The sequence below is a fragment of the Notechis scutatus genome, chromosome 5, assembly GCF_049901735.1.
Source record: "Notechis scutatus isolate UNSWTSFEM ecotype Mainland chromosome 5, rNotScu1.2, whole genome shotgun sequence".
NCBI lineage: Eukaryota > Metazoa > Chordata > Lepidosauria > Squamata > Elapidae > Notechis > Notechis scutatus.
The window spans coordinates 2,486,689-2,507,320 of NC_142013.1; the positions used below are offsets into that span (position 1 = coordinate 2,486,689).

General features: G+C 41.2%; 1 protein-coding gene across 2 annotated transcripts in view; it reads left to right on the forward strand.

Annotated features, from left to right (window-relative positions):
• Positions 1-4,241: 4,241 nt before the first annotated feature.
• The window catches only part of RAB6A (RAB6A, member RAS oncogene family), a 54,257-nt gene continuing 37,866 nt past the window's right edge, over positions 4,242-20,632 (forward strand). The window contains exon 1 of one of the 2 annotated variants that reach the window (XM_026689380.2): positions 4,242-4,820. In XM_026689380.2, the coding sequence (XP_026545165.1) occupies positions 4,751-4,820 (70 nt within the window). In that variant the 5' untranslated portion in view covers positions 4,242-4,750. The remainder of the gene's footprint in view (positions 4,821-20,632) is intronic. The other variant, XM_026689381.2, reaches the window with a different exon arrangement.

A 20,632-nucleotide genomic window follows, 5' to 3' on the forward strand; every position in this document is an offset into this window, starting at 1 on the left:
ACAGCAAGGATACATCAAGAGCAGACAATTTTCCAATGGCATCTTATGTGATATTCTATGCAGAAGCTCCCAGATAATAACCCCACACTTTTTTTTTAATTAAAACTTGACCTCCAAATTTTATGGCCCTTCTGTGGTCAGGAGACTGCAAGACTTGACCTTGATTGGATAGCATGTGACGGATGGGAATCGAAAATTGGAGACTTCACAAATAAAAGTTTTATACCTATGTAAACATTTTCCACACTTCATTCAATAAAGAAAAGTTTTTAAAAAATCAACCACGCTGTATGAAACCTTTATTTCTCTTAATAAGGAGAGCCAATCTGTTGTAATAGTTAAGGGGCTAGCATAGAAGCCAGGGGGTGGTGAGTTCTAGTTCCACCTTAGGCATGGAAGCTTTGGGCCAATCACCAGGAGACGGGAAGCTCTTGACCTGTCTTAGGCATGAAAGCCAATCGAGTGAGCTTGAACCAATCACCAGGAGATGGTGAGTTGTCCTGCCTTGGGTGTGAAAAAATGGCTGGGTCAATCACCAGGAGTCTGTCAGTTACAGTCCTACTTTAGGCATGAAAACCGGCTGGGTGACTTGGAGCCAATCCCTCCCTCAAGCCCAACACAGGGTTGTGTGGAAAATAGGAAAAAGGAGCGTTAAATAGGCTTGTTGCCTTGAGCTATTTTATAATTTCATAAATCAACCTTTATTGTCAGAGTACAACATGTGTACAATGAGATTGGCCGAGTCTCCCTTCGTGCACCCCCCCCAACCCAACTCACAGTAAAGACAAAAAAAATCCCTAACCCAGTGAATCCTACTAACACACTTATTGCACAGCGCACTGGCCCCACAACTCTATCCTACTATGTTGACATGAAGTTATTTTCCGTTCAGGAGTCTGACAGCCCATGGGTGGAAACTTCCTCAGCCTGTTGCAGCTGGCTCTGCTTCCCTATCTCCTACCCAATGGTAGGAGAGCGAAGTGCTGACCGGGGTGCGAGTCGTCCCTGAGGATTTTCCTCACTCTTCTAAGGCAGCGAGCCCCGGCGAGGTCATCTAGCGGTATCAGGGAACAGCCCACAATGTTTTGTGCTGTGCTCACCACCCTATGTAGTGTCTTTCTATCCGCGGATGTCAAGCCAGCATATACCACACGGTCACGCAATGTGAGAGGACACTTTCTTTTGTGGACCGGTAAAAGGAGACCCGCTTTATTCTTTTGCAAGACCCTAAGAAAATGGAGTCTCTTTTGGGCCTTTCTGCCCACCTTGATTTTCCAGGTGAGATCTTCACTGAGGTAGATTCCCAGGAGTTTAAAGGAGGAAACTCCACACAGTCCCCCTCGATGTAAAGTGGAGCAGGTTCCTCTCTCTTCTTCCAGAAGTCTGACACCATCTCCTTTGTCTTGCTGATGTTCTGGTGCAAGTTGTTTTCTAGGCACCATGAGAATAATTTTTGGAAACCCACCCACCCCCCATCCATACACTGTTTCATCTCCACGAAAGGTGAGGTTGGAAAAAAAAACTGATAAAAAAATCAAAACATCGTTCAATTCTTTGAAATACGACGGTTTTCTCTCATTGCCGCTATAGGCCAGAGAAAGGAAATTCCGAAAGGATTGAAGATGCTCAAGTGATGAGGAAACGGAGACCAGTGTGGTCGGGGTACCTAAGATACGATGGCGAGGTGGAACTAGAATTGGTATCTCGAGCCTTCAACCGTCATGCTACATGCCATAAGGGTTGATTGGCAGGTCTCCGCTGTGGCCCCCTTGTGAAATATTAGGATGAATAGCACAACACGGAAGAAGTTGGCTGTGTTATGAATAGAATTAGACTGCGCCACTGGTTTACCAGAGCTTGGGGCGGGGGTGGGGGGAAAAATAAAAATAAAAATCACATAACAATGTGTGTCTGCAAAGGTAGCGATGATTTGATGTTCTCAGAGGCAGGTGCTTAGCAACCCATGAGTCTGCTAATGGGCTCAATCCACCGGGGAGTTTTTGCTCTGCAGCAAACTTGATTGAAAGGCGTGGGAATCGTAGAGCAGGTGGAGTTGGGCAGCCCTCATTCGTTTCTCGATCCGTTCTCCGTGGGTTCCAGAGAGAAAAGACAATCACAACGTCACACTCCTCGCAAGGCCGGCATTCACGAGCCCGCTTTCTCATTCTTTTTTTTTTAAAAAAAGAGACACAGATGCCCTCTGCCATTAATTTAAAAATTAAAAGCTGCTGATTTTACTCCCTTTCTCTCAAGGGCGTTCAAGGCTGGTCCTGTTTCTTCTTGGACGATGAAGCCATTTCGAAGCAGCTTTCTGGTTATCTTGACCTCCAACACAGTAGGATAGAATTGCCTAATTAAAAATAGCTTTAGCTAGCCTGAGAATCCGATCCAGTTAAATAAAACAGTGTTTTGTGTGTCTGTTTGTGTGTGTATATAGGTACAGACTTACAGCCATTTTTTAAAATGACCAAAATTACAATGGCACGGAAGTAAGTGACTTATGACCTGCTTTCACACTTATGACCGTTGTAGCATCTCCATGGCCACGTGATCAAAATTAAGATGCTTGGCAACTAGCTCTTATTTATGACGGTTGCAGCGTCCTGGGGTCAAGTTATTAGCTTTTGCAATCTCCTGATAGGTAAAATCAATGGGGAAGCCAGATTTGCTTAAGAACTTGCTTAACAACTGCAATGATTCACATAACAAATGCGGCAAGAAAGGTCATAAAATGGGACAATGTCACTTAACAATGTCTTGCTTAGCAATGGAAATTTTGGGCTCAATTGGGGCCGTAAGTCAAGGACTATTTGTATAGAACAGCCCGGGGTGGGCATACAGTGATCATCCATACTGACCATGTGTCTTGTCCACCTTATCTGGGTTCTAATAATCAGGGAGTCAGTGTTGATGGACTTTATGCAATCCAGTTTGGAGACATGGCCTTGCCGACAAATCGGAGACAGCACAGGGGAAAGTTCTCCCGTTTTATGTGTTGGTACAAAATCTCACATGCACATAGGAGAAAAGAATAAATGTTATCAGAAAACCACAATCGCCCAACAATTCAAGGCATTTCACAGATTTCAAACTGCAATTTAATATAGTACTGTTGGAAGAAATATCCAGGTCCAGTTCCAAGCCAGGAGAAAGGCACAGGAGGCTGATACGAAAGAGTCCATGCATGTACTGATGAAGCAGAACCACCAAGCCCATGGTTCTCTGGTGCAGCTGAACATGTGGAGTTGAGAGTGGGGATTTTTTATACCTTCTCTTGTGCTTTGCACTTGAGCTTCCTGTTCTTGTGCAAGAACGTGTATTCTATTGGCTGGCTCTATGGGCAAAGTACAAATCCTAAGAGTTTGTCTGAGCTAAGTTTGGTTGAAGTTTGGACTGACATTTGGCTGTTTAAATGAAGGGGCATTGGGGAATTCCTATTGTGGCTGAGGGCTAATCCTACCTTTGTTGGATCTTGGGTGAGTTTATGCTTATGAACAGAGCCATCTATCTCTTTAATCTCTTTAAGTGCTGACATCCGCTGAGGGTTATTAAGAAAGGTGGGGGCTGCTTTCTCCCTCTAAAAAAACATGTTTCTCCATTTCTCATCCAGGGAAATATAATACCCTGTCTCTGCCTTTTTAATATTTCTCAAAATATTTCATTCTAGGAGAGGGTTGGGTGCTAACTTTCTACAGTATTAGTATAGTATTCATATATAGTGTAGTATTAATATAGTATAGTATTAGTATAATATAGTATATAATAATAAAATACAGTATATAATAATATAATACAGTAAATAATAATATAAATATCCCAATTTGTCTACTTTCATCATCCGAGTGCAGTTCAGAACTCTTGGATTCCCTTGGTGTCAGGGTGAGGATGATGGATGCTGTGATGCTGCCTAGTCTATAGCGAGATGGGCAGAATATAAATGTATTATAAACAATAATAGTCGGGGGCGCCACGTTGCAGAAGCCTTTACCATTAAGGACGCCCCCGAGACCCGAGCAGGGAGAGGAGGTGCGAGTAACCATGGGAACGGATAACGATTTTCACAAAACCCGCCTCCCGAGGGCCATTTCGACCAATGCTTGCCGTCCGTGTGCCGCGCAGGTACGCGACGTCAAGGCCTCGCAAAACCACGCCCTCTTTTCCAAAGGCCTGGTTCTCCCTCTCTTTGGCGCCTGCGTACTACTCCTGCTGGCGTCACCCTCCTACTCCTCCCGGCGGTCGGAGCCAGCGGCTGAGCAGCGACAGGCGCTCGCGCCGGCCCGACCCCACCCCTTTCCTCGTCCCTCCAATCCTCGCGAGGCGGGGGGGCGGGGCGGCGCTTTCTCCCCTCTCCTGATTGGACGGCCGGCGGTCGGGAGGGCCGGTCCGGCTGGGAGGCGGGGCCTGGTCTGAGGAGAGGCGGACGGCGGGCGGAGCCGGTAATTGCCTCAGCGGCGCGGGCGAGCTGGTGTCGTGGCCGAGGCTGGACCCGGGGCCGCTTCCCTCAGTCCCGCCCGGAGGAGCTCCCGCCGGCCGCTCCTTCCTCCGCGCGTCGGGCCCGGTCCGTGACGGGAAAGGCCTAACTCCTCAGGCGCCTGAGGCGAAGGCCTGAGGCGGCGCTGCCCGTCCTCCTCCTCCTCCTCCTCCTCCCCCCGAGTCAGCCGGGGAGACCCGGCGGCGGCTCCTTCTCTCCTCCCGCTCCTCCTCCTCCTCTTCCTTCGGCAGCGGTATCACCACCGCCACCCTCGTCGTCATGTCGGCGGGCGGGGATTTCGGCAACCCGCTGCGGAAATTCAAGCTGGTCTTCCTCGGCGAGCAAAGCGGTGAGTGGCGGTGGGGCGGCCCAGCGCCCAAAGTCCGGCCCTGCCCTGCCCTGCCCTTCGGGACCACGACGACGATCGCCTCAGCGCGGAGACTACAACTCCCATGAGCCCCCGCGCGGGCAAGGCGGTGGAGGGTGGGGAAGAGCGTGGGGGGGCGGCTGCTTCGGGGTCTCCTCGCTTCGGTTTCTGGCTCCCATCCAGCTCCGGCAGGAGACCTCGATCTTTCTATCTTCATCTTCATCTTCTTCATTATCTTCATCTTCATCATCTACTTCTCTTCTTGTTATTTTCTTGCGCTCTGATTCCTTCCTCCATCTGACAAACGAGGGGCGGGAAGGAAAACCAGATCCCCGGGTGGGGCCGAAAAGGAACCTTGATTATTTATTAAGGTTATTAATTACCTCCTTTGCGAAGGGAACGATTAATTGGGGAGGGAGGAGGAGGAGGAAGGGTCCCAATCTGATCAGCCTCCTTCCCCCATCCTAAAAAAACAACCCTATCCTATAGGAAGCCCATCTTCTCCCCTCTCTATTAAAATCTCCTTTTGCTTTCTCTGGATCACTTTTTTCCTCCTCCTAAACACCCAGGAGAGAAGCCGCCTGGAAAAAGACGTGGTGTATATATAATGCATTCATTCATTCATTCGTTATATTTTTATATATTTGTATTCAAAGGCTCGCAGGGGCCTCTGGAGGGCCTGGCATTCCCTCCTGCTGGCCCATCATTCTGTGGAGGTGGGGGAGGAAAAAAACCAACCCAGATCAGGGTGTCAGGTCCCCCTCTCAATGGATGTGTTTATTTCCAATTCTGAGGCTTGTACGCTGCATAATAAGCCATAAACATGGCTCTTGGCAAAAGTGTGTTTTTGTGAACCCAGCTTAGCATGCTAATTGCACATCTAGTTGGCTGGGTTGATTCGGTAAACCAAGCTGAAGCAGTGGGATTTCTGTATTGTGTTATGTTTCTGAGCCTGTTTTGGTTTTCTTTGGTGGCATCAAACTGGAAGGGAACACAAAAGATGGAAAGAAAAGCTGTCCTTTTCTTTGGCTGCTTTTCCTCCTCATAGTTCAGTTGCTAATTTGGAAACCCTGAGCTTCAGAAATTCTAGCTATTTCTGACTCTAGCAATTTTGTTTCCTGAATCTGGGAAGGAATACATTTTTCTAATAGATTTTTTTTAAAAAATCTGTTAACTAAGCTCCATAGAGACTTGATTTTCCAAATTAATTGCATTTTAAGGTTTTCTGTAATTTCTTCTTTTGCAGGGAATATCCTCACTCAAACTTTGAAACCTTTTGCTGAATTTAGTTGGAATAATTTAGTAGTTTTAAATTCACCGTAAAAATTTAGTTTGGATCCCCACCATAGGAAAAAAAGGGAGGTATTCTTGTGTGTGTGTGTATACATACAGACAGACAGACAGATAAGATAGATAGATAAGATAGATAGATAGATACACACATACATACACACACACACACACACTCAACATTCAGTTTGCTGAGATTTTAAATTTGATGAAAGAACAAGAAAAAATAAATCACTAACATATAATGAATATTATCTTTGTATTTCGGTGTACCTGTGCCTGATAGTGTTGATTGGGTTAAAAACTAGAAAGGGCTTTTATAATTTTTTAAAAAGAATTACGATCACTAAATTTGTTAAGAGCTGAGCCTTTTAAAATATTATTTTGGTAAGTGCTGTAATTTACTGTTTGTCTGATTTGGTCCAGTTTCTTCAGTGGAAGAGTGATAGGCTCCATTAAGAAAGAAAAGGTAGATTTTCTCAACCATGACTGGAATTGTCCTTGTGGAATAGCATTGTGACAGGTCTGCTTGAATGTAATTGCTATCACTCTTTGAAAATGAACATGTCATGTTTCTAAAAAGGATTAGAGAATATTTTACATAGCTACAAAGTAAAACAGTATTGCTGATTCATACTCAGTTTTGATGGTTTCATAGGGTGTGGAGTGAGATGAAAAGTTGACAGTTTGCTTTGAGTCTTAGAAATGAAACAAGTAGTAATAATAATCTAAACATTTATTACAGGATATCTCTTGTATCTTCTCTACTTTCCCATTCTTCCATCACGATCAAAATCCAGAATTCTTTATTGTTTTCATTATTTTGCAAGGGGGAAGAATCACTTAAGTCATAAAATATCTGTTTGTGGAATGATTTCTCCCTAATCTTTCTAGTTAAAAAATCTTAGCTAATGGATGTAGACTAGCTAATGGATATTGGAATCATGAACAGCTGCCTTAATATGCAGGGTGTATTTATGATTCTGGTGGTACATGAATGGAATCAGTAAAAATGCTAAGGTGAATCTGTTTAAAGTACCTTTATATGTTTATTAAATTTATATGCTGCCAATCTCACAGGTAAGGCATGTCATAATATATATACTTACAATGATTACCATTTGGCTCAGGAATCATAATTTCCCATCAATTAGGAATAACAGATTTATTGTCTCATATATTGTCTGATGCCATTGCTTATATGATGCAGTGGATATGTTGGTGGCAAACAGACCACAAATTTAAATAAAAATTAAGGCATATTTATGGTAGATTAAACAATAATATTTCCACATGAAATCCATAGTTTTCTGAAGCAAATGGGAATTGAAGTGTGCATGTTTCTCTATTTTAATTTTCCTGTCACTTATATCTCCTCCATACCCATGACAGGTTCCTATAAATGTTGAACTGTATATGTGCAGTATTATTTATGAATATGTTACTGGTTTATTTTGTGCTTGAATTCTCCAACTTTTCTCCAAGAAAGCACACTGTGTGTAATTTTTTTTCCGCCCGAAAAACAAAAGCCCCAGGGAAGTGAAGCTAAAAAAAGTCATTGCCTGAAGTTCATCCAATGAGCTTCCTGTCTTTAGAGGAACTGTTCCTTTGTTTGTAGGCTATGTTATTTGTAGGCTGCTGATCTTCTCTGGTGAAAAGTAGCCTACAAATGAAATAATGAAAACCATAATATTCATTTCCTTGGTGATTTGTGAAAAATCCTATCCCTTTATTGTCGAGCTTTAAATGGTTTCTAAAGATTCTTCATTCAGGAATTGACTTATTTAGCAAAGGTTTATGGATATGACTCTGCAAGAATAAATCATTATTGCAAAGATGAATGAAGCTACAAATAGAGATTTCTTCACTGCAGTACACAGAAATCCAAGCCCTTACATAGGCATGTGCATGGGGATCTAAAGTTTTAAGATTTTTCTTTCACCTTTCCAAGTTATTGGATACAGTACTTGGTGGTTTTCTTGATGGTCTTGAAGTCACCTGATTAGCACTGACTTAATGGGTTCATTATGTGTATATATAGGGAGTTTGTGTGCTTGAGAAACTAAATGCTACTTGGGTGGCATTTCATTGGATGAACTTCAGACAATGGCTTTTTTAGCCTCATTTCCCAGGGGCTTGTTTTAGGATACACACACACACACACACACACACACACACTTCCTTGGAAGAAAATCAGGGAATTCAAGTCTAATGCCTGTACCTGAGAAGCTGAGAACAGGATGCCAGCCAAGGGTCCTCTCCATCCACCCACTCCCACCCCTTTACATCCATCAGTTAATATTTGGACTCGTATTGTTCAGGTTTTCAAACTTGATTTATATAGCTATTAGCCATGATAACAATCCCTCAGGATATTTTCTATAAAGTACTGTTGCAAGAGTTATGAAGCACATTGGCAGCATTATAAAGAGCAGTGTTTTTCTCTAGAGACAATTATAATTGTTACTTCAGAGAAGGATGAACAGAGTAGAGAGAAAACAATATACAACCTAAATGGAAAGATCCTGAGGCATATACTTTGAATATATTTGCTGAGGAAAAAAACAGTCTGTCTTACTGCTAGGTTTAATAGCATGGAGTGCAGGGGTTGGTACATTTGGAGTTTTTGGAAGTAGTTGAGAACTTATAGGAAATTACTTCAATATGGCACTTGAGGTCTCTTTTTATTCTGGCAGCATACATCTTCATGTTAATTGTTAATGCTTGCTGATTCTTAATTTAAGTTCAGGTCCCCCAGTTTTAACTGAGTAAACATTGATTTACAAGGTGCTACCGGAGATTGGATACTCTGCGGTGATTCTATTTTTATGTACGGTATGCTTAAAAATATATTCTATTTAGAAATGGAAATGGCAACTGATCTATGCTAAAAATAAATATTGTGGCTTTTAGTCAGATCTGCTTCCAGTCTTTGAACACCATAATTCTTAAGGGGGGTTCTGTCTGAATTAAATAATTCATTGTAACTTTTCTTTCATTCTTGTTCTCCTGGTCTTTCATTTTGCTCTTACAACAATATCTGTCAATTATATATATTTGAAGACAAAATGCCACACTTTCTTGTAGGTCTTCTTCAGTAGGTTATTCCAAGTTGTAGTGTGAGTTTGTTTGAACTCTATAGCCATTTTCTGGACTTGCCTGGACTGACTGATTTCTTCAACTACTATTTGCAAAGATTATTTAGAGTTTGTTGGCAACATTTGCATTTATTTGAGGGCATGGTTATTTCTATCAATATAGGATGAAGTTTATTTTATACTGTCGTTTTGTGGATTTGAGATATTGCGAGTTTTTAAGATTCTGCAACAAGACATTGGGGTTCTCTGAAATTCAGACCCAATTTCACCACTAGTGTAATTCAGCTTAGCAGTCATGATGCCAAAGCATCCTTTTGCTATACTTTGTAGCTGTTAAATATTTCAATATTTTTTTCCTGTGCCCATTTTTGTTTGCATCGCTGAAGATTTATAATTATGTAGTTCGGCTTTGTGTTTGAGATGGAATCTGGAAGCAGCACAAGAGTAAACTATTGTAGCCTTACGCCCTCCAGATGTATTGGCCAACATGGCAGAAAAATTATGGAACCTTCCAGAAAAAAAAAATCAGATCAGAGAAGGCTGTCTAAAACTAAACACAGATCACACTAACAGTCCCCAGAATTGTTGTTGTCTTTACATAAGAGCTGGAAGGGAAGATGGAGTCTTCCCTTCCCAGTCTTGGCTTCTGCACAGTGCCAGACTGATAATGCTGGCTAAAGCTTCAGCATTTCTAAGAGATTGTCATGGTGTTTTGGCTTATAAAACCAGAACTGTTCCAATGTCACCAGTAAGTTTCTCCTAATGTTTAGCCACGATCTTGCATTGGTTGTGGTCCTTTCCTCTGAGGCAATTGAATAAGTCAATTCTCTTTTTTGGGTGAGACAGTTCATTGGCACTTTAGATGACCAATGTATACAGGTAGTCCTTCACTTATAACACTTTGCTTAGTGACTATTCAAACTTAACAACGACATTCCAGCATCCTCATGGTCACATGATTTACATTCGGATGCATGACCACTGACTCACATTTATGATGGTTAGTTATTAAATTAAAATTTAAGTATTCATACTTATGAAAGCTAAAAGACTGTAGGTGTTAACGGACTTAATTTGATTAAAGAGCAAGAAGATATGAGCTTGGAAGAATCATATCAAGTTACCTTCTTGTCTTACCGGTTTTAAATCTCAAAGTAAGCAAGAGTAAGCAAGCAAATGGCCACTTTTAAAAAATGTATTCTGTTCTAGTTAACAAGAGCATTCAATATTCTGCTGAAGTTCTCTTGAAGTAGAAGGACATTGCATAATATTCAACTTTTCAACCCTACTGATTTGGAGAAAAACAAAGGCCATTTTGGTCCATAGAATATTATTGCAAAATTGAGGGTTCTCTCTACCCTAAGCATGTTCATAAATTATCTAAAATGTTTTAATCAAAATTATCAATGCATTAATTATGTTATTCGTGCAAATTTATGTTATGCACCCTAATACATTGAGAGCTTCTGCACTGGAGACAACTTCCTTGTGTGTCTAATCACATTTGGCCAAAGTATTTAATTTAATTCAGTTCAATGCTTGTCTATTCCATGAGCTATATAAATACAGCGGCCAGTATGGGAATAATGTAACATACAGTATTTTTTCTCGAGTTTCAAGAAATTGGGGTTTTCCAATTGGAACTGGTTTGGAATGCTGTGAGAATCCTGTTATGGAGTAGTTAGTGTGTGTTTTATAGTCCACCCAAAATTTAATTAAATTGAGTAGTACAAGGTTTCAAGGTTTTATATTACTACTGTAAGAAGCCTTTGGCCAGAGTAAAAGAAAGGCTAAGAATTTTGGAACGAATATGACATTTTTGGAAATTATAACTATTTTCGGAAAATGAGACTCTGGAATTGGTGCAATAAAACTAAGCAATCTTCAGCTGAGGCAACTAATTGTTCCACCAACAGTGAATTATAATAGATCAAAAAAGATACTGGCTGATATAACTGAATATAAAAGGGTAGCAGTTAGGAGGCTGCATGTTACATACAGAATTTTAATCTATATTTAATCCTATTTATATAAGTATAGATTTTATGTCTATTTCTATGACTGGCTGTGTGTGGTTTATAACAATGATAATATGAATTGAAATGCTAAAAGTAACATTAGAACCAAAAGCACCTCCAAATCTCTAGAAAATGTAGGAAAAATTATAGGTTTCCACCCCATTCCTAAAACATAATAAGGTGGTGCCTACTTCAATAGCAGTTTATTCCACCGCATAGGCCTTGCCATATGCAAAATAAAATTTGCTGTTATAATAGTAGACATATGTATGGCAGGAAGTGTTGACGTTTGGGAGCTTAAGAATGCAAGACAGGTAAGGCCTTGAACACCAAAGTTTAATTGCACAAATTGTTTGCCCGTGAGCTCAGATGGGGTTCTTCCGGAGGGCCCCCAAAGGCTGTGTTTCTGCCTAACAGCTCCAAAGAATGGCGCTGAATATATTATCCATCCTTACAATCAGAGGGATGACTAATTGCTTCCCCCCCCCCCTCCCTGACTCCTATGGTGTAATCTCTAAGACCCTGCACAATGTTGAAATGTGGACTGCATCATGGTTGTGTGAACCTCCTGCTCTCTAAACCTATTGCAGGTTGTATGGCTACTTGAGGTTTGCAGGTGAAATTAGTGGTGCCAGGTTGAAAGAGAAAGCTCTATTGTCATTCAGAATAGATCTGGAAGGGACCTTGGAGGTCTTCTAGTCCAACCCCCTGCTTAGGCAGGAAAGCCTACACCACTTCAGACAAATGGTTGTCCAATCTCTTCTTAAAAACTTCCAATGTTGGAGAATTCACAACTTCTGGAGGCAAGCAGATCCACTGGTTAATTGTTCATACTGTCAGGACATTTATCCTTATTTCCAGGTTGAATCTCTCCTTGATTAGTTTCCATCCATTGTTTCTTGTCTTGCCTTCTGGTGCTTTGGAAAATAAGTTGACCCTCTCTTCTTTGTGGCAGCCTCTCAAATATTGGAACACTGCTATCATGTCATTCCCCAACCCTTCTTTTCTCTAGGCCATACCCAAATCCTGCAACCGTTCTTCATATGTTTAGTCTCCAGGCCTTTAATCATCTTAGTTGCTATTCTCTGCACTTTTTCCAAAACAGTCAAGTTTGAACCAGCAAATTAAGTAAGTGGAGTATGGTCCCTCAGTGAAAAAAGCAACAAGAAGTAAAAATCTTGGTCAGCTCCAGTTATACAGAACGGCTTCTGATAAAGATTATTGCAGTTAGGTTAATAGAGAGAAATTGCCTCAGCAGCTTTCTTATTCGACTTGAGTTTAATGGCATCAGCACATCCTAAAGCTAATTGAAGCTTTATATAGGCAGCTGTAATATCTCCTGTAGTCAGTTCAAACCCCCCTGGGAGAAGGAGCTGGTCTGCTAATGGGCTTTATAGCATTTTGCAATCATAAAGATGGAGGTCCTTTTCCTTGACGCATAATGATTGACTTTTGTCCCACAGAAGAGGCAGTTTGAGGCTGGATCTCCTCAGAGTCTTGGGTTGCACCTTGAAAAGTTGAATGAGCATCATAGCTCTGGTGTTTTAGATGTCTTGCATGCTGTAAGTGCAATCACAGAAGAACGTTTTCATAAAGACACACATACACACAAACACACCGTGGCTTTAATAGCTCCATATTGAAAGCTTATACAGATAGTCCTCAACTTACAATCACAGTTGAGCCCAAAATTTCTATTGCTAAGCGAGGCATTTATTAAGCGAGTTTTGCCCCTTTTTACAACTTTTCTTGCCACATTTGTTAAGTGAATCTCTGCAGTTGTTAAGTTAGTAACACGGTCGTTAAATGAATCTGGCTTCCCCCGTTGATTTTGCTTGTCAGAGGGTCACAGAAGAGGATCACGTGACCCCGGGACACTGCAACCATCATAAATACGAATCAGTTGTCAAGCATCCCAATTATGATCACATGACCACGGAGATGCTGCAATGGTCATAGGTGTGAAAAACGGTCATGTCACTTTTTTCAGTGCCGTTATAATTTCAAACAGTCACTAAATGAACTGTTTCGTCAAGGACTACTTGTATTGCTATTAAGTATTGCCTCAATGAATAATTTGACTTCCTGCAACTGATCTGCAAGAGACTGATAGTTCGGTTTAGTTATTACATAACTGATAGTTATGTAATACTGTCTGATAGTTTGGTTTAGTTATTACATAGTTATTACATATTATATATCTATATATCTATATAAAAGCGAAATACCATTTGCGCATCATTACAAAATCTCCAGAACCATAAAGTCTACAAACTTGAAATTGGGCCTGTATGTTCCTCTTGGCTTCTAGGTGCTCACTAAGAAAAGATTTTTCGAAATGACCACCAGAACATTAGTATTTCATATATTATTATTATTAACATGCTCTGATGCTAAGGATTTCTACTCCCCCTCCCCACCTGAAAAAAAATCTTTTCCAAATGCAAAACACAAGCAGAGGAGAGGAGTTTCAGTTTCAGTTTCACAGCACCAAGCAGTTTTAGTACAGAATAGTTGAGCTAAGCCATGGCCAGGCTCCTTGCTGTCTCCTTCTTGCTCACACAGCAAATACAAACAGCCCTCAACTCTCTCACACACTGACAGGATCAATGGATACTGGTAGGCAGGGGCAGAATCCCTCCCCCTTATTTTCCTCCCCAAAAATTATGCCCAACCACACGGTTTCATAGCGAAGCAGGGGTGTCCAGCTAGTATAGTAGATAGTTATGCTCATCCTTTCTAAATGGATACTAGTCCACACCTTTCATGAATGAATGCTTTTGCTTAGTTCTCTTAATTAATGCCAGTCTAGTTTGTGCTCCTTGTGGGGCTCTGATTTCTATTATTGTTAGGTTCTGTATCGCAGGCTTATCCATTTTTTTTGATAGTTCAATGTTCATCTGATAGAATTGTATTTATTAACTAGATTTTAAGGCTGCCCAACTCTGAGTGTACTGTGGTGTTTCATCATGATAGTGCCAACATGGCTGCATTTGAACAACTGATGCTGACCATTCTCTCAAAGTCCTTTTGATTAGAGGCATTATTGTGAATTTTTTAAAAATGAGAGATCTTTCACTTTATCATTTTAGAATGTCCTTTTTTCTTCTTCTTTAGCTAGACAATTCCCCAAAGCTTTCGTGTGCATTTTTCAGAGTGGTTTTTTTTTTTACAACTGTTTTTTATTTTAGTAGCCATTATAAATAACAACGCTACAAAAATCAATAAAATTAATACTTTAAGGATTACTTCAAAGAATTTTGCTGCTTTCATCACCTGGACTTTGGTCATACTTGTATAGTCATGGTGCCCTTGACTGGGTCACAGGCAGTGAAGCAATATCTTCGTCGACCTCTTTATTTGCTTCTACGTGTCACGCTGCCTTGAGCTGACCTCATCACAAAATGGCCCATATTCTCAAAGTTTCTTTTTTTACGATTTGCTAGATCATGCTAAATGTTTTAAAATGCCCAGAAGACTTAAACCAATATTCCTTTACAAATAGTAATTTTTAACACATATATTTATTGTTATTTAAAAGGCCGCCCCTATAAACTCTTTAAGTATCTAACAATAAATCACCTTTCAGCAGATAATAAAAGACAAAAGAATATTTTTTTAATTTTGGATAAATTGCTCGGATTTACAGTTAGGTTTCAGACAGAATGGCATTGGTCTACATTACTCTTGTAGGTGACCAATGGGATCTGGAGAGAAGAAGCATGGTTCTCCTGGTCCTTGTACATCTCCTAGAGTTTGATACAAGGGACATGGGCTCTGTCATGATTCTGCTACTTTAATTGATATTTATTTATTTTTATTAAATTTATTTGCCGCCCATCTTGTTTCAAAGTGACTGCGCTGCTTACAGCATAAAATATACAGGTAGTCCTTGACTTAAAACCATTTGCTTAGTGACTATTCGAAGTTACAGTGGCATTGAAAAAAGTGACTTATGATGGTTTTTCACATGACCTTTGCAGCATCCCCGTGGTGTCATCATCAAAATTTGGATGCTTGGCAATTGGCTCATAGTTATGGTTTGCAATCTTCTGACAAGCAAAGTCAACGGGGAAGCCAGGTTCACTTAACAATTGTGTTACTGACTTAACTGTAGTGATCCACTTAACAACTGTGACAAGGATGGTCATAAAATCGGGCAAAACTGACTTAACAACTATCTCGCTTAGCAACAGAAACGTTGGGCTCAATTGTGGTCATAAGTTGAGAACTACCTGTGGGACAGAGTATTCAAACCCTTGACTACTCCACTACGTAGTGCTAGAAGAGCCACTGTTTTGTCCCGTGTTATGTAGCATCTGTATGGAATTTCTACGAAAGTTAATCTGTTCAGAGTTAGGTACCATCCATACACAGATGTCACCAGTTGTACCCTGGGCTTGATCACAGGACTAGGTGCCCCAACGACCAGAGCTTTGAAGAACAGTCCTACATCCATGTTTTCCCAACACCATTGAAACAGTCACTGAACAAAAGGAATGTAGCATGAGGACTGCTTTACTTTGCTTTAAATGTTGATATATGCCACTCTGTTTTGTACTGCTCTTGAAGATTACTCAGAAACGTTCAGTTATGCAAAATATAACCACCTATATGCTGGTGGATGAGAACAGTGTGTCAATGATGCACCAACAATACAAGCAATGAATTAAATCAGCAGTTTGTTTCTACATGTAATCAAAGGTGCTGGTTATTACCTACAAAGTCCTACAGCAAGGCTGAGGAATATGATACTTATGGATTCAACCCTTGCAGAGGGAAATAAACTCTCCCGTTTGATCTATCCATGAAATGATGCTCTTGATTCTCCCTCCTCAATAGAGGGTCAGCGTGTTCTCTGAAGCACCAGAAGGCAGGACAAGAAGCAGCGGGTGGAAACTAATCAAGGAGAGAAGCAACCTGGAAATAAGGAGGAATTTCCTGAAAATGAGAACAATTAATCAGTGGAACAGAAGTTGCCACCAGAAGTTGTGGGTGTTCCATCACTGGAGGCTTTTTAAGAAGAGATTGGACAGCCATTTGTCTGAAACGGCATAGGGTTTCCTGCTTCAGCAGGGGGTTGGACTAGAAGACCTCCAAGGCCCCTTCCAACTCTTATATTGTTATTCTGATAGCTACCCCATTCCATATAGAACATGCTGCTTCTGCATTCTGTGGAGCATGGAACATGTGTCTCTTGAAGAAAGTATTGGAAGGTTAAACGTCCTTAAATCCTCACCTGTATTTTTGTCATCTCGTTTTGTACGATGATGGTTTTTACTTGAACATTAACTGCCTAGATATGAGTGGAATAGAAGTGCCACAACAAACACTCTTACAAGAAACCTCAGGACTTCAAGACGTTCACCTTGGTTTTGGAATCTTGGTTTCTTTTTCTATCTCTTGTTTTTTGCATCATCATCTTTTAACCCCACTGAGTGCTGGAGAACTTGAACCCTGCTTAATCTTTTGCAGAATTTGACCCTAAAAAGTATTGCCCAACTGGAGATTGTAATATTTTTTTTTCAATAAAGAAGACAAATGAGAAAGCATCTTTTTGCTGTTAATTTTGCTCCTTAGGTGCTGAATGTTTGGCTCAGGTAGATCAACTGCATGTTGCAAGAGTCTAATAGCACTAATATCTAGGATTCAGTCATTGTATCTCACGGTGCTTGGTAGTTGTTCTTGTAGGTATCAGAAAAGGCTTGTTCATTGCTTGTGCAGTGTTGAATTGACTCACAGATTAGGTATACTCTTCCCCTTCAAGCAAGCACAACGAAGTAGACCCACAATTGTAGAAACTACATGTGTTGTGCAGGAAGGAGAGAGAGAGGAAAACGGAGATGTATATTGATTTTCAAGGAAGTCTGTTTTTTTTTACTCTGATCCAAATATATCTAAGGAAATAGGGAAACCTGATTTTCTCAAGTTTACGCATAAATGAGTTCTTGAGACAATACTGTACTCCTTTTGAAGTGTCTTATGGGGCGGGTATTCCAGGTAGTTTCTGCATTTCTCTTCTACGTGTTCTGTTTTTAATCTCTCTGCAACATAAACCCACTTATCATTTATTTCATGTGGCAGGCATGCTTCAGTCGCCTGACTTCATTCAGTTTGTAATATCTATGGTTGTCCAGCTCTGTAAACTGATAAAAGTTCCCTTAAGAATATTTCCAGCTGGATGTTTCTTTATAATAGTTCCAGTTGCTGCTGTTTATTTATTCAAGTTGATGATCACAATCGTCCTTAGGCTTATAGGCGTTGATATTCAGGAATCTTTTTTTCTGCTTCAGGTTATCTTCCCTTCCAGCAATGCTTTCTCATCGAATGCATCAACTAGGGGTTCACAAATTGATCGTTTGAAAAGAAGCGCCGTATGCTGGGCTTTTGAAATATGTAATAGATTAACTCTGGATGCCCCTTATCTTTCCCCAGGAGTCCCTTTGGTCTGGACTTAGATTAAACAAAGCTGTCAACCAAGCTATCTAGCCCTGCGGAGAACAAAAGAGGACCATGCCACCTGTAATGCTTTGCTGCAGTATGCACAAGTAGTCATCAACTTACGGCCAGAATTAAACCCAAAGTTTATTTTGCTAAGTGAGACAGTTGTTAAGGGAATTTTGCCTCGTTTTGCGACCTTTTCTGCCATAGTTTTTAAGAAAATCACTGCAGTTAAGTAAATAAGATGGCCGTTAAGTGAATCTGGCTTCCCCCTTGACTTTGCTTGTCAGAAGATTGCAAAAGGAGATCACATGACCATGGGACTCTGCAACCATCATACATATGATTTGGTTGTCAAGTGCCTGAATTTTGATCAGGTGACCATGGGGATGCTGCAGTCGTCGTATATGTGAAAAATGGTCATAAGTCACTTTTTTCAGTGCCGCTGCAACTTCAAACAGTCTCTAAATGAACTGTTTTAGTCAAGGACTATCTGTAATATGTTCACAAGCATGCCATCAAGGTAGTAAACTAGGATTAAACTAGGATTTTTAAACAGTAGCAACATATCCCAGAAGACAACATTGGCACCTTATTTGTCTAGTGTTAACTGAGAAAATAATGTAGATCTATCTATATGCTGTACATGTAGTCCTCGACTTACAATAGTAATTGGGACTGAGTTTCCATCCTTTAACAATGCAGTGGTAAAGTGCAATGTCGCATGAGTGCATCGCCCAATGACGCAAGCCTGGCGCACTCCATTGCCAGTGTACAACCATTTCCACCAGTTATTAGTTGATGACTCGCCCAATCCAAACCATTCTGGGCTTGGTCCCTCCCAGCCTGAGCCTCCGTTTCTTCAAGGTAAGGGGCTGCCTCCCTTTCAACTCTCCACACTAATGAGTCTTTCTTTCATTTCTCCATTATTATAAATCTGATGATTTGATTCTTTACTGATCACTTGAATAAGAAAAATCAACAGCGGCTGAACTTTCCTTTGTATGATAATTGTCTTTGTATGAGAACAGTGTTTTTGTCCCTTCGTTTATTCTGCCTATATACAGTAGGTTCTTCTATCATCTTCCACAGGGTGACCTGATAAGGATCCAAGATGCATAATATCTTCTTCTCTCAATATTTTATTTTAAAACATGCCCTCATGCTTTCCAGTGTCAATAACGTTCTCCTTCTCTTTCCCTGGATTTTCACCCATTTTGCCTGTTGCTTAAATTATGCTCTTAATTTCTATGCTCCAGAAAGAGTTTTTTACTGGAATGGAAAAAAGAACCACCCCTCCCATTTTAATGTGTCTTATCGTGAATGATTAGCTAAGTTTCAAGGACTTGGTACTGGCATGTTATGTAAGTAGATTTGAAAGCAGGCTCAATATTTCCATGGTTACTGATAACATCCTGCCAATGCAAGAAATCTGAAATTAAATAAAGGCTTGATGATGAATTTTAAGTTCTTCTGGTATAACGCCTGCTGATTATTTGCTTCTAAATGAAATTGGAGTACAAGATTTTTCACAGTATTTCAATATATCGGAATATAAATGGAAGAAAGGACTAAAATATTAAAATAAAGGCATCACTCAATGGATTGCAGTAAGCATCATGCTGAACAGTGTGGGTCCAAGCCCAGGGGTGGGATTCTACCGGTTCTGTCCACCTCTGTAGAACCGGTTGCTTTGAAGAGCAGCAGACATAGAACCGGTTCTATGTCTGCTGCTGTTTTGGCCCGCACACCCACCCAGGCTCTTACCTGTCCTTTATTTCCTGCTTTTTCAACCTCAGCTGCTTTGTGCGGTACAGTTGCGGTTGAAAAAGCAGGAAAAAGGGCTTTTCCAACCACTGAGCACTCCTACATGCAGCGCTGCTCAGCTGTCCGGGCAGCTCAGCAGGTCGTAAATTGCACACACGCGACTCACGCATGCACACACGACGCAGAGCAACAGAACCAGTAGTTATACCGGTAGGATCCCATCCCTGGTCCAAGCAGCTTATTGCTGACTGGGATTCTCTGTTGCCCACCACTGTGGCCCTTATGCCTTCACGGAACTGGTGTACAATCTGAATAAATGTGACAGGATTTTGTGAGCTGACGGTATCGAAAGCTTTCGTGGGATCAACAAAGGTTGTGTGGAGTTCATGATTCTGCTCTTGACACTACTTCTGAAATTGGAATATGGCAAAATTCAGGTGTCAATTGTCCCACAGACTCTGAAGAAGCCACACTGTGACTCTGGCAGCAAGCACAGCTCTAGTTGAGTGACCAGAACTTAGCAAGGCTTTTTCCTGGAGTGGAGAGCAACGAGATTCCTTAGTGGGTTGTCGCGTACTTGTTGACTGTTCTTCCTCTTGTGTCTCTGTGTGATGGATGCATCTTTAAGTTCCTGAGGAATGGATCCTTGTTTCCAAAATGAGTGGAATAACTCGCTGTGTTTCTGTGTAAATACAGGACCATCCATTTTGTATATTTCTGCAGATATAGCATCTGCTCCTTGGACTTTGCCATTGGATAACTCTGACAGCTTCTGTGACTTCAGCCACTACTACCAGCAGGGTCATCCATGGTGCTGTTGATAATCAACCTGGAGCATCCTGTCTATTGCCTCACAGTTATACTCCTGTCAGAAGCACCGAGGTGCTTCTGGGTTGAAAGCATTAAGCCAGTGACATCACCATTCTGGGAACTCCTTTCATGTCCCCAGTAGAAGCTGAAGCAAAGGATGGGAGCTTAACCCTGTCCCACTGCAGCACTTGAGTCCTCAACCTGGGTTTGTTAACGTCCAACCCAGTGTCCTAACCGCACAAGCCACCATGTTTCTTATTTAATAGATGAGGGTTGGTGTCATGCCCCTGTCGGAGTCTGAATCCAAGGAGGAAGATGAACAGCTGACAGGGAGCGAGAGTGTTGCTCTGTTGGCTGAGGATGAAACTGG